Source organism: Coloeus monedula, assembly GCF_965178545.1.
Source record: "Coloeus monedula genome assembly, chromosome: 20".
NCBI classification, from domain to species: Eukaryota; Metazoa; Chordata; class Aves; order Passeriformes; family Corvidae; genus Coloeus; species Coloeus monedula.
The window spans coordinates 5039033-5053741 of record NC_138800.1 but is presented as its reverse complement, the minus strand read 5'-3'; the positions used below and the strand labels follow the sequence as shown (position 1 = coordinate 5053741).

Here is a 14709-nt window from a genome sequence, read left to right as displayed (position 1 = left end):
TCAATTAGCAGGAGAAGTTGCCAGCATTGGCAGGGAGTGAGTGGTGGTACCTCACTCACCCTCAGCCACAGGGTATTGAGGCCAGTCTGCTTCTCTGGAGTCTCTTAAATCCAGAGTGAACGTCCTCTGTGAAAGACAGAGCTTGTTTCCCTCTCAGATGGCTTGTGTGATATGGGTGTGGGTTGGGGGGATTTAGGACATCATTCTCAGCTCCCTGTGCTCTGTTTCTTGTTGCAGGTCCCCAGGAGAAAATGGTGTAAGGCCAGTGCAGCTGCCACTTCCAATCGCGGCGTTTCCAGACCTCAGGGAGGAACATGGCAGCAGCTCAGGGATCGGGAAGCAGTTCAGCCGGGCCATCCGGACTGCCCAGTTCTGCCCCGGGGCACAGCAGCAGCTCCACGGCAGTGGCTGTGTGGGAATGGCAGGATGAATTTGGCAGGTGGAGGCCGTACCGAGGCAATGTCTGCAGCTACATCGAGCAGATTATCCAAGCCTCTCAGCAGAAGGGCCGGCGCTCGGGGTCGGGGCTGGTCAGCAGCATCCCTTTGGGACGTGCGGATCCCGCCTTGGCTCCCTATGTCATCGACATTCCAAGCTTGACACAATTCCGGCAGGATACAGGTAAGGGAGCTTCCCCACCCGTTTTGCTGGTGTGCTTGGGGATAAGCAGGGCGTCATTCTGTGTGTAAGAGCCCTGCAAAGCTCTGCTGTTTGCTACCGTGCTGGGCAGCTCTGTGAGCACATCTGCTGCTCTCCTGATGCTGTCTGCTGCCCAGTGTGGAAAAATCTGTGGAGCTGGGTGCAGGCAGACAGCTGTGATGTCTTCAGGAGCACCATCATGGGACCCCTGGAGCTCACAGCCTGTGAGCCAGAGCTCTGAGAGCTGGAAACTGCCCCCCGCCCCCCCATCCATTCAAGATCACTTCCGTAAAAACGGCCTTTTTACGATTCCAACCCTCCTGCTTGAATCCCTTGCTCCCTCTGGAGCTGGAGTGCCAGCTGCTTTACCTTGGCATGCAGCCCTGCTCAAGCTGCTTGTGAGTGCCTGCGGCCCCCGCATGACACCAAAATGCTGCAGCAGAATATTCCCTCCACTTGTGCTGTGCGAGCCTGGCTTGCTTCCTCCCAGGGAGAAAGGGCAGGATGGGCTCAATAGCAGAATTGAGACCTGATTTTCATTCTCCTCTCTTCTGGGGTCACTGGGAGTAACAGCTCAGAATCTGCTGAGATTACTCCTGCCCTCTTTTGCTCCAGATGTGAGCAGCTGGAGCTTAGAAAAGGGCCAAGGATGGAATGCATGCACTTCATCCCTGGAAAATCCAGGGAGATCCCAAATTACACACCCCAAATGAATGGCTGCTTTGGAAAATTTTCCATCCATCGGGTTCCCCTTTGCTGATATCTCCCATCACTCCAGGACACAGTTGAGCATCATCCCAAGCTTTAGAAAGAGGCATGTGTTGGTTTCTTGCCAGTTGAAACAGTAAATGAGCAATATTTGAATCAACTGCCAATTCTGACAGGAAAGGGAAGTGGTTGGAGCAAATGTGAGTGGTCATCACAGCTGCATCCGTGTTTTTATTCTGACCTTAGGCTGAGTTTATCTAGCAGTGTCCTGGGCAAGGTGAGGAGCTGTCTAGGCTGGGTGCCTTGGCAGATGTGCTCAGCTTGGCCTGTTTAAACATCTGGAAGGCCAGCTGAGGCTGTGGCTTCAAGCAGTACAGCATGGACCACCAGAGCTGGCACCAGCAGCTGTTTCTTCCATGTTTTTTTCATGCCAAACTTGTGAAGGAGCCTTGCAGCCTCTGGCCCTTTTCAGCCAGTGCTCCAACACGTGGACAGCAGTCCTAAGCTGTCTGGTGAAGGTGAGCAGAGATCCTGTGGGAGGGTGGAACGTGTCCCAGTGTGAGTGGGACATTCTTTTCCACATGCACAGCTGTCTGCCCTTAGAGGGTTTGTATCTCTTTAGACCCTCATGAGAGCTCTCAAAACACCCAGTGAATAGTGTCCATTGCAGGGTAGTTTGGAGTAGTTCATCTCTGTGGGACAGTCCAGTTCAGTTCTGGAAATGATGTTGGCTGGTATGATCTCATCTTTGCTTGGTCTAGATCTAAGTTTGAGCTGTTCATAACGAAAAGGCTGATTCTGCTCCACAGCTCTCCTGCAGTGTTTCCCATCGATCCAAAGGGATGCTGATCAGAGTGGCCAATGCTGTGAACCTCCCTCCACAAATACCTGTGTGCTCTGCAACGTGACTACTGGAAAAGCTCTCATATCCATTTCCATGGCCCAGTTCTAAGCAAAGCTTTTTCTCTCTGCAAAGCTCTGCCTTAAACGTGAACCTTTCTGAGCAAGCCGCCAGCTGAACTTTGTCATGTGCTGGAGAAAAGAATCTCTGCAGGAAACATCCCCATGAAAAATCTTTAAACAGTGCAAAAAATAGGCTGTTGTATTCTGCTCATTAGCTATTAGACAGATAAATAGGCTCTTCAAAGGAAGCCAGGGAGAATAACAGGAAGCCAGTGTTAACGGGAGCAGCGTCCCCAGCAGCAGGGAATGACAGCTGTGCGGGGGGATCTTGTGGGCAGGATTAGCTGTGGGCTTCAGCTGCTGCTCGAGGCAGATTAGCTGAGAGTGAGTGCAGGGAAGCAGCAGGAGTTGTCCTCTCACCACAGCTGTTTGCCCACCCCACAGAGGAATGCCAGTTTCCTTGCCAGCCTGGAGGAAGGGGGATGTTTTCCAAGTGCAGGGCCTTGCTCTTGTTGTTCACTCCTAAAACCTCTTTTTGCTGCTGTTTGAGGGTGTTAAAAACACAAGTTGCTTGCAAGTAAGTCCTGCAGTCCTCTTTGTGCTGCTTTTAGCTTCCCACCTGCCAGTGGAGCAGGGGAAGCCTTGCTAATCTCCTGAGATGTGTCCCACTGGACACCTTGCCTAACCTGTGGTAGTCTCCTTTTTCTGGGAGCAGGTTCATCTCTAAATGTAGTGTGTGTCTCACCATCTCATTCCCAGTCCACTTGATGGTGGTCACCTAAAAACAGAGACTAGACACGAATAAGAGAATAAAAGTAGGTATTTATTTGAAGGGCCTTCAAAGGCACACCCTGGGCAGTCCAAAGCCTCCACCCAAGATGGACCCTGGGTCACGGATTCTTCACACTTGTATAGGTTTGGTCCATTTGCATATCAGGGTTAATTCTCCAGTTATAACTTCAGCTAATGATGTAATTACCCCGAGTTTGCCCCTCCTCTCAAGGCTTTAGTTTACACATTTTGGGGCCTGAGACAATCGAGGTATCCTTGGAGAGCAAACCTAGAGAGGGTTTGTTATGTCTGACCAGCCTGAGAGAGCAGTAACTAACGGGCCACACGAAACTCCAGAGTTACACACCAGGCAGTACAGGATTTGAACAATATAAGAGTTAAAACCCAAGGCATCACAGTCTCATCCCTAGTCCTCCTCCTGCTCAGGGGTTCATTCCCGAAGTTATCCACCTTTTGAGGCTGTGGGTTTGTGTTTCTGAAACTTGGCAGGACTTGCTGGATAGGAGCAGTCATTGCTAGAGTTTGCTTTTGGTTTTTTAGTCTGCTTTCCCACTAAGATGTCAGTTCCAGGCTGGGAAGGTCACTTTGGTTCTGCTGATACCTTCTGCCAGAGGAAGGTCTGGTCCCACAGGAATCCTGAGCACCATGGTTGAGCTCTTGGGGAGGTTGCTGTGTTTCACTGGCTGCTAGAAGTGTTTTAAGTGTGCTGATGAGATGATGTTTGCTGGCTGGTGTCACTGGAGAGTCCCGCTCTGCAATAAGTGGGATGCTTGGTGCTGCTCTGGAGCAGAAACACAAGCCCTGGCATTCCTTGGTCTGGCACATTCCGCCTTTGAGAGAACCTTAGTCTTTGTGTTAGCTCTGGAGCTTTAGCAGTGCTGAGATAAGGACAAACAGTTTCCACAACATCCCAGTACTATTGGGTAGAATAACAGCAGCATGATCCTCATGGCAGCATCCAGCCAGGCAGAGCCTGAACGAAGCAGCAGTTGGATTTTGGCAGTGTGGAGTCCCACGAGGGCTGTCCTCCCTCTTTCTTGGGATGTGCATGTTGGGTGTGAAGCTTGCCTGGATTGCCTGTGCACCACAGAGTCACCAGTGGTATCCTAGGGCAGTTCTCCTCAGGCTGTAGGTGTGGGTAGTTGGAAACATGCAAATTTTCACCTGGGGTCCTGGAGCATAGTGCCATAACTCTCATGATCTCTTTAGAGGCTTTATTTTTTTTTTCTTCTTGGTGCTGTTCTTTGAACTCCTCCTGTGTTGTAACAACTCACTGCACCCCAGTTCACCCCCACATTCCTAGATCCCCCGGCTTGCTTGCCCCGCAGCTTTTCCTGCTCCTCTTTCTCTGTGCGGAATGCTGCTGAGGGCTTTTCCTGCTGCAAGAACCCATTTTTCAAAGGTTTCAGAGCTTCTGTCCTGTTGGGTGGCTTCCTTCCCTCTCATTAGGCTGCTGCTTTTTTTGAAGTAAGGGATAAAGTACCCAAGAATGAAGTCATCCTGGAAAGCCAGGCTCCAGGGGGTTCGAGCTCCAGCTGTCGCTGTCGAGTTGCCTTGCAAGAGTAGTGTGTCTCCTTCCATTCCTCTCCCTTTGTCTGAACAGCTGCTCACTCCAGTTTTCAAGTTATTTCATTGTCTTCCCCTCTCTAGTCTTGCTCTCTCTCCCAGCAGTCAGGAGCCTGCAGAAGTTTGCCCTTCTCCAAAGTCCTTGCCCCTATGGGATTTCACCCACTCTCCTAAGAACAAAATTGCCCTGACCCTTGTGTAACAAAGTGGGCGTTCAGCCCCTTAAGTGCTCCTACAAAGCACTTCCCGATGGTGTCTTGTCTCTATAGTTACTCTGTTGTCAAGGTTGTGGGAGTTGTTTTTTTTTTAACCAGATCTGTGCCTCTGCCTGATTTTTTTTTTTTTTTTCCTTTTTACTGTTTTTTCCTTTTAACGTCAGGGAGGCATATGTGATCACTGTGCCTTTGTGCTTGGGTGTGTCTGCGTCTGCATCCTCTCTCCTTCTCTCCTTTCCCACCCTTCCTCCTAGCAGCTTTTGAACCTGCTGCCAGCCCACAATCAGATTTGGCAGAGGGACAGGGATCTCGGAGATGTTGCATTTCTCTAAGCTTCATGAGCAAACCCAGCCCTGTTGAGAAGAGAAGGCAGCACAGATCTGTGCAGAAACAAATCCCTGGTACAGCATCCCTCTTGGTTCTCTGCTCACTAAATTACTGTGTTTATTCTCCCCTCCTCTCCCACACAGGGACGATGCGGGCTGTCCGCAGGCACGTCTTCCCAGGGGACTCTGCTGCCGGGCAGGGCGTCATGTGGGAGTGGCAGAACGACGATGGTGGGTGGTCCCCCTATGAGATGAACGTCTGCGTGTTCCTGGAGCAAGCCCATGCCACCAACCACCAGCGAGTCGATCTCGGGCCCTTGGGCTACAACTATGAAGTTGACTTTGTGGCTCAAGTCCAGACCAACAAGACCACGAGGTTCCGCCGCAGCGTTCAGAGGCGTTTGGACACCCCGTACCCGGTGACAACCTCCACCACACCCCTTCACACAGGGGTGGGATGTTCTTGCCAGCAGTGCTGGCCAAACAGCGGGACTGGTCCCATCACCACACGCTACCGTCACTCCATGACAAACTTTCCCAACTCTTCCACTGCTCATCAGGTTCCTGGGAGGACAGCGTCAGTAAGTTCCTCCAGTGTCGGCTTCGTGCCCTATAACAAACCTGCTTTGACTGGAGCAAGGTCAACACCAAGACTCAATGCACAGAGCGCCTTGGTTTTGGCTCAAACTGGGAGCCTCAACACAGCACTGGCAGCATCTAATGGAGTCAGGTACAGATCCCAATTCACCTTTAAGTACCATATGTGTGTCCAAGAGATCTGCTGTGCTCAGGTCTGCATTATCCAGGAGCCTCTCTGTCCCAGAGGACTTTACAAGGGTCTTCTCCCTAGGACAGAGAGGTTTGTGCTTGTATATCCAGTACAGTGGATGAAAAGACTTCTTCTCTGCTTTCTACCTCTTTTCTTCCCATTTGAAACATAGTCCCTGTTTAGCGGTCTCCCTGAACCACAGGGGAATTCACTCAGGTTGAGATTCTGAAGGTTTGAGAAAATTAGTAGTGATCAGTGGTATTTTGGGTTAGGTTAAAAAACAGCTTTGAGGGGGACCGAGTGAAGGAAAAGGGGACTTGTTAACACATTTAATTCAAATTAGGCAGTAGAGCAGAACACTGCTCTTCATTTTAAGCTCTTCCCCTTCAAGGAGGGACCACAGGACTCCTTGCATATGGCTGAAACCTCATGAACTCTGTCAAAATCAGGTGTCCAGGCTATTTTCCAGGCTAAGTGGTGATGCAGAGCAGAGGTGCCACTGGATCCATTTTCACTGTGGCTCTTCTCTGACAGCTGAAACCAGTGTGCACCTCTCAGCCTGGGGTTTCAGCTCCTATCAGCTAGAGCTGAAGGAGGGCTATATTTGCACCTTACTGTTGGGGGAGGAAGAGCTTCACTTCTCTTCAGGCCTTTTGGTTGCTCCCAGCTCAGTGAAAAGCAGAGGCTTGTGGTCTGAAAGCCCGGCTCCTCTCCATGGCATGGGCTGCTGGGGCAAGCCACAGTTGGTTATCCCACTTTCAGGATCTTGATTCTTCCTGTGCACAAGCCCTTGCTAGCAGAGGTCTGTGTGGCCTGTCTGTGGCAGTGCTGGCACCGAGTGTCTGACCCAGCAAGGGCTGGCTGACTGCTCCCTCTGTTTGTGAGTGGCTGGAAGTGGCAGGGCCTTGCACTCACTTCGGGAATAATCCAGCTGTTGAACCCCTGAGAAACTGCAGGGGAACTTGCTAGGGCTGACTTACCTGTTCAAGTACAGAGATAAGAGATTTAGCAGAGTGTTGGAAACACATTCTGCTAATTGCACAAGGCACAGGAGTTTGAGGTTTGTTTTGAATCTCATTTGTGCTTTAAACAAGACCGTGAATCTTGAGATGTTAGTGTTGTATCAGGACTTTCCCTCTTTGGGGTCATCTGAGTGAGATGACTTCTCACATCCTGTTCTTCTTTCTCACGGTCTTTTTTTGGTGCTTTTTTTCCACCTGGTGATTTTTTGTGTTGCCTTGAGCATCCACAGTGCTTCTCTGTTTCAGTCGCCTTCGAGTAGGGCTGAAAATCGGACCTCAGTACTGCCTGCAGGAGCCCCCAGTAAGGCTCTTGCTGTCTCTTGAAGAAGCTGCCAAATTCCCCCTCTTGCAGGAGTTACTGGTGGGTGTGTGGGGCCGCTGGGCTGCCTGGAGCCCCCATCCTTCCCCAAAGGATTTGCAAAGTGATTCAGGGTGGGAAGTTTGAAGAGGAAGAGCCAAATACTGCAGCAGTTGCCCCACAAGCCTGTCTGGAGCTGATCGGGGTCTGGGGTACGTGGTGTGCTACTGGTGGGGGGACTGGCTGTCCTGAAAGGAGGGAGGATGGGAGAGGGTTGCCATGGGCTCCTGACCATGAGCTGAGCCCATGGCCCAGGCAATGCTGACTGGGAGGAGAGGGATGGCCAGGAAGTGCCCAGCAATGCCGTGGCTGGTTGAGGTCGGGCTGTTTGAACCTGTTTTGCAGCTCATCTGTTTGTGTTGTGGAGGAGGTGAGGTGGCTGGTGTCCTGGCAATCATCCCTAGCCAAGCCAGCAAAGGGATTGTACAGCTAAATCTGTGCTGAGGACAGCAGGACATGCCACACAGGGCAGGTGGCAGCTCTTTGGATACCTGGGAATGTGTGAGTGCTGTCAGACTTGTGTAAAATCCACACCCCCAGTGAGCCCCACTCCCCGGGCTGTCTATTCCCTTGGGGTGTGATCTCCAGTCCTTTGGGATCAGTTGTGCCAGAGTCAGTCTCCTTTAGCCCTGCCAGAACAACAAGTGCACACAGGGGGACAATCTCTGTCTTCCAGCAGTGTGCCATATGTGAAAGGGACTTTTTCATCCCCAGCTGACAGTTCTGGATGGCTTTTCCCATCACCCCTGGGCTAGGATTGAGTCGGAAATGCCACTAGGTGGGTGTAATTGCTCCTGGCTGGGGTTACAGTCTTGGGCTCATGAAACCCATGTTCCAGCAGAAAATCCTTTAATTTCTGTGAATTAGGGGAAACCTGAGTAGCAAACTCTAACAATGTGTTTCCTTTAATTCCTAAGCCCAGAGCATTCCTGGGTTATTTTATCCTCTAGGTTCCCTGTCTTCCCCCCCTCAGACATAGCATGGTCGTTAGTTCCCCTTCCCTTGCAGTCAATGTCCTGTATCACCCAATAGTCTAACCTTTTTGGCTAATTATCCTGCGTTAATTATCCTGCCAAGGGTTTCTGGCTGTGTTCTCTTAGCTGTGATGTGCAATTCCTGTGTTGGGCCATGCTCAAGAGACCCAAGGGATGGGAGCACTGGACCACGGTGGATCCTCTGGTGTCTGCTAAAGGTTGTGTTGTGTTGTGTTCACCCCGCAAGCTTTGGCTCCAAAGCAGCCCTGACAGATTTCTTGCTTTTACAAAACTGCTGATCTCCACAAAACTTGCAGAGGTGGCTGAGCTGCAACTGGCAGGGGGGCTCAAAACTCGTTGGGAGAGACTGAAAGGCAGTGTAGTTGTTTACACCCAGTTTCTTCAGGAAACACAGCGAAAGACGGCAGCACCTCTCTCCTGCAGGGCTGAGAACGAGGTGCAGTTCATCCTGGAAAGCTGCCTGGGTCACTGTGTGGCTGTGACAGTTATTTCTAGCAGGCAAGCAGGCAGGGATAGCCCCCAGAAGGGGCATGCCCGGCCTGCTGTGCCACTGAGGGTGATTAAATGTATTTCCTGCTTGCTGGAGGGCGGATGCTGGTGTGAGAGCAGGCGGAGCTTCAGCACTGCCAAATGCACTTTAATTTCCTCCTGCTCTCAAGAGGGTCAAAGCCACTGGAAAACCCAGAGAGGAGTGCCAAGGCTTAACTAGATGCTAATATCCTTGGCTTTGCTGCTAATGAATTACATACATGTGGGCAAGTTACTTTGCTTCTTGGTGTATTAGTTTCCTCTCGTGGATTAAACACAGTTAATGAATCCAGCCTCTCTCACAGGCAGTGCTGGAATCTGCACATGGAATGTGCCATGGCTAGGGTTGTGTCCTTATCTCAGCACTGTTAACCAGATCTGGGAAGCAGGGCTTAGCTCCCCAGGATCCCAGCCACCTCCTGGCACATCCTTCCCACCTCACATGGGAAAGCATCAATTCCCTAGGGCAAGAGCTCCCCTGTTCCTGCACTGTGCTGTCTAATTACAGAGTAAGACACTCCTGAAGCACAGTAAGGAGTGCCCTGCTTGTAATATGAGCGACTAAAGCTGCAGGAAGCAATCTTCTGAGGGATATTAATTAGTGTCCCAGCCAGGCAAATCCCTACAGTAGCTCTGCAGGCTTCTCTGAGCTTATGTGGCTTTGGCTGCTGGTCTGGATTTTGCCTACAAATAAGGCAGGCAGCTCAGGGGAGCAGGATTTTGTATAAAATCAGAGGGAATGGGGGTCTTGGGAGCTGGAAAAGGATGCTGGCAGAATTGGGGTGTTCCTAAGAAAGGTCTGCTGTTGCACCCCAAAATCCCCCATGGGGAACAACATGCTTTGTAGGATCAGGAGGGACCCTAGCCAGGGCCTTTCCTTTTTTCTTTCCACCTTTCTATCCTTCACCTTTGTCTATAGGCATTCCCATGAGCTCCTTGGGTGGTGAGGAGCTCTCCTGGTGCTGGTTCCACTGTGCCCACTGTGACTTGTCCTGCAGCCCTTTTAGCCAGCGTGGTGCTACCACCAGGTTGGGGTCATTAATGTCACCGGACACTCAGGGAGCCCTGGGAAGGGATTTGGACCTTGAGGTGTTGTGGTAGCACTTAGTGTGAAGCAGGGCTGAATGCTGCCCTGATCTGTGAGGAGAAGTACTGGCTATTCCCCAGAGGGCTACAAAGATGCCGTGATACAGAGATCTGTGGCCATGATACAGAGATCTGCGGCCTGCTGATTGTGTGCAGGGGAGAGGAAGGAAGAAAGGGTTATATCAGGTGGAGAGGATGAGTTCCTACAGGCTTCCCTAATTCTGCTCCTTTAGGATATTGTGTATGTGTGGCTCAGGTGATGGCTCCAACCTGGCCACTCAGTGTTTGAAGTGGCAGCAGCCCTGGATTCCAAGCTGTTGACACATTTCCTTGCTGGACTTGTGCTTTGCTGTCTCACTGGTGTTGCAGATTCTTGAAATTCTGGAGAAGCGAGTGGGTTTGCCATGCTGAAATATCCGTCTGCCCTGCCTGCTTCCCATAGCAGAGTGCCTGGGAACCAGCGATGGGAAATCTTACCAGGATCTTCTTGCTGAATCTCCAAGGATATTGTCTTGTTTTGCATCCTTTTATTCACAACCTGGTGATCCCTGTTACACTCAGGAACATCCAGCACACAGAGCAGTGGGAGAGCAGGAGCTGCAGTGAACAGCAGGACAAAACTGGGCCAGGAAGGAGGAATCAATACCAGGAAACATTCAGAGAATTCAGGCGTTGACTTTCAGGTGTTGCAAGCACAGCCTGAACACTTGGCCAGGAGTTAAAGGCACTGCCTGGCAAGAAATCTCTGTGGGCAGCAGGAGCAGGTGCCTCGGTGGATCCTTCTCATCTCTCGACACTGCAGTGCTTGCTCTTGCACTGATGCTGCCAAGATCTCCCTTAATCAAAACATCAGTTTTTCTCCTAACAGAGCTGTTTTCAATAAATCAGCAGGACCTCTCCCCAGAAGCCAGCACTGGTATGGTGATGCTGGAATATCTTGAGCTTGTGCTGTTCCATTATTGGATGCACAGCCCATGTTACACTATAATAACAATATCCTTCCATGTTACCTCATCCCCTTCCCCCCCAAAACCCCACTTCAGACCCAGGGTGGGCTCTGAGTAACATTTCCTCACCTTTTTTGGCACAGCAATACTTCCTCCCACACACTGTGGCTGCAGACCTGCCCAGGCAGTGTTGTGGTACCTCAGGGCAGTGTGGATTTCCCTTGATTTCATCAGCCTTTGGGCTCTCTGCTGTTGTAACAGACCTCGGGGACCGTGGCAGCCCTGCTCCCATGCTGCAGAGTGGATGGGTCAGCACATCCCACAGCACTGTTAGCTGAGATGCTGCTAATGAATGTGTGTATTTAGTGAAATAAGAAGTATTTGGTTTCTCCCATCATCACGTCAGTTGGCTCAAAGCCTCCAGCAGCCAAAGCTGACACACTTTGCCTTTACCCCAGGAGTGCAGCTGATCAGTGACTGTTTCCTGGCTCATGGATGGTAATTTATCTGCAGTGCACTCACAGCTTCCCAAACTTGACTGCTTGCAAATGCATCAAGTACTTACCTGTTTCTCTCTGCAGACCTCAAGGGCTCTTCTCACTTCTCCTGTGGTTTAACCCAGCAGATAGTTAATCACCACACAGCCCCTCAGCTCACTCCATCCTCCCCCAGGAGGATGGGGGAGAGAATTAAAAAAAAAGAGGTAAAAATATTGTGTTAAAATAAAGAGAGTTTAACAGGACAGAGAAGGGAAAGAAAGTAATGATGCTGATGATAATTAAAATGTACAAAACAAGTGATGCACTAAGCAATTGCTCACACCCACTGACCAATGCCCAGCCAGTTCCCAAGCAACAGCCCTCAGTAGTTTTCCCCCTGCTTTCTCTTCTGATCATGGCATCCTGTGGTCTGGAATATTCCTTGGGGCACTTGGGGTCAGCTGTCCCAACTGTGTCCCCTCCCAGCTTCTCGTGCCCCCCAGCCTCTGCACTGGTGGGGTGGGGTGAGGAGCAGAAAAGGCCTCACTTAATGTAAACACTGCTCAGCAACAACTAAAACATCCCTGTGTTATCAGCATTATTCTCATCCTAAATCCAAAACACAGCACTGTACCAGCTACTAGGAAGGAAATTAACTCCATCCCAGCTGAAACCAGGACAACTTCATACAAGTTCTGATTCATGGATGACTTGGATTTGAGCCTTGCAATGAGGGAAGAAGAGTGCAGAACTTCTCTGCCATCTTTTCAAAGCATGGTTACCGGTGATTACCTTCCCAGGGCAGCTCTGGGTTTGCTTTCTCCAGCCTCAGGTGTAATGACCCCGTGCTCCAGCCTTTTGGGAGGATCCCCTGCCCCCACCTCCTTTCCTGGCACAGTGGAAGGTTCAGCTCTGTGCTTTATTTTATTTTTACCTTCCATGGGGAAGTGAAAGCGCCCAAGGTGCTGCTTCATCTCAGGGCATGACAATGAAACACAAACTCTTCATTATCTGTCACATGCAGGGTCACAGGTTCAGTGGTGTCTTCTTGGCTTCTTAGTTGGAGGAGGAAATGAGGGAATGTCCAATGTCTCTGGTTTTTTGGGAGCAGTTCTCTCAAGTTCCTGGTCCTCAAGTGTCTGCAGCTGGAGAACAAGGAGTCCTGCTCCTTGCCGTCCTCTGAAGAGGATTATAGGGGCAGAGATGACGCAAAGGGCTGAGATAAACAAGTCAGGAAGTACCTGAGAAAGAGCTGTGACTAAGAGGGTGAATCGGGAAAGAAAGAGAGTCATTAAGACATCTGATTTAGAGCCCTTTGAAATCACGGGGAAGATTTCCCCTGTGTTTGATGGGTTTGAATTGTAGCCACAGCAGTCTGTTGCATCATTTGAAGGCATTGCAAAATTTGGGACAGCAGAAGGGAAAGCACAGACTTTGAAAGAGGCAGAAGGGAAACCTCTGTGGTCTGGAGAGCTTTATAAGGGTCTGGGGATGCTGGTCTCACTTGGCCAGGCTGACAGAGCTGCATCAAGCCCTTGGTCCTGCCTGGGGCTCTTCAGGGAGTTCAGAGCACATGTGGGAACCCATTCCAGGAACCCATTCCAAACCGTGGCAGGTAGGAGAGGGGAGAGGTGGGGATGCCTTCCCTGTCAGGGGTGGAAGACAGCCATGTGTCACTCAAAAATATTTTCAGCCCTGGTCATTGTTATGGAAATGTGAACAAAGATTTTAGCAAGACTGAAAGGAGGGACCTTTGTGGTACCGTTTTGGGCAAGGCAGCTCTTGCATCCCAGCTGGACAGAAGAAGTTTTCCCCTAAATAGTGGGTGAGATTTGGGCTCTTGACCACCTTAGTCTCTGAATTCCTAAGCAGCTGAACAGGTTTCTGTAATTTTGGAGAGCCCATGGAGATTGTTTTCTGAATGCACCATGTATTAACTGCAGCTGAGGTGCATGAGCCTCATCCATCCCAGGCACATGGGCCACCTGAGACAAAGCCCATGGGTGGCTCCTCTGTGCCAGCATGTTGGATTTCAAATGTTCCTGCTCTGCTCCTGTGGATCCAGCTTTCTTTCTCCTCTAGTGACCCCCCCCCCCATCAGTGTTGATGCTGCTGCTCCCCTTTCCTCCCTAACTCCTGTGGCCAGCTAATGGCATAACCCTGGCTGCCCACGTATCCCAAACTCGAAGTACAGCTGCCAGCACTGCCAAAACAAGTAGATGAGGACTCTGAAAGGGATGTTGGGTGTCCAAATTCTCTTGATTTCCAAATAAAAATGGGGGTTAAGCTCTTCTAAGTCTCCTCCAGCTTTTCCTCCCTTGTCCCCACATCCCCCTTGGATGTGTAGTGCAGGTTGGCTGCTCATAGGAAGCTCTGTGGTGGAGTAGCAAGAGCAGGGATGTATCACAGGATCAGAGCAGGGTCCAGCAGGAGGAATGGATGACTCAGGAGGAGATGGGGCTGGAAGCAGCTACATACAGCATAGCCCTAAGGCCCACCTTGCAGGTAAGTTAATCTAGGAGAGAGCTCTGGTAAGGACACAGCTCCTTAAATACAGCTGCTGGACCAGTGGGAGAAGGGTGCATGGGTGAGGGTCCCAGCTGGGGCTCATCTGAGCAATTAATCCCTCTTAATATATCCAGGGCCCTGGGTCTCAGGAGGGAGTAGTGCATTGCTGAATTGTCTCTGTTTTGTTTGTCTCTGATCCTTGCTGTTAACGTCATCCTTTTTTTCTCTCTCCAGTGCCCAAACCCTGCCTGTCAAGATGTCTAAACCCAGCAGAGTGAACCAGGCCCTGGCAGGTAAGAACCCCCCTGTGCTTTATTTGCTCAATCCTTAGGATGAGGTGAGTGAGAGGTTTGCCTTTCTGTGGCACTTACTTTCCATTTTTGACTTTTGGAAAGAGTCAGAAATGCTGCTGGCAGTTAAGGTTTTAGACCCAAAGACTTCCCAGAAAAGCAAACAGGGCAAATCTGGGGGAGAACAGGATGGACAAGCCTTAATAACTCTTTTTCTCATGCTGAGGCTTCAAAATAAGTGGGATTGTTTGAGGCATGGCTATTCATCATCTTCTGTACATGTGGATGAGCAAGTAGCAAAGGAAGGGGTATGTGAAGCAAGCTCAGTGCTGGCTGCTATTTTCTGCTTTTATAAAGTCAGAGGAGAGAAGTGGTGTGAGATTTTGTGTGGTTTTTAATATGACTTTTTACAATGTGGTTTTATTTAAAAAGCTCAGGTGGTCTTTAGCTTAAAGAGGATTGTGATGCCTTGTGTTGGGAAAGGGGAGAAGTTGAATCAGACATTGTCTCCTGGTGCAGCAGAATGCAGGCTTGCTTGTTATCCAAACCTGTGAACACAGGACTAAATATACTGAGAA

The 14709-nt window shown here is 50.4% G+C and overlaps 1 protein-coding gene across 3 annotated transcripts in view; it reads left to right on the top strand.

Moving 5' to 3' along the window:
• The window catches only part of DTX2 (deltex E3 ubiquitin ligase 2), a 35087-nt gene that overhangs the window by 4657 nt on the left and 15721 nt on the right, over positions 1–14709 (top strand). For all 3 annotated transcript variants that reach the window (XM_082294577.1, XM_082294575.1, XM_082294576.1), the window contains exons 2-4: positions 238–621; positions 5294–5879; positions 14076–14134. In XM_082294577.1, coding sequence (XP_082150703.1) covers positions 315–621; positions 5294–5879; positions 14076–14134 — 952 coding nt within the window. In that variant the 5' untranslated portion in view covers positions 238–314. The remainder of the gene's footprint in view (positions 1–237; positions 622–5293; positions 5880–14075; positions 14135–14709) is intronic.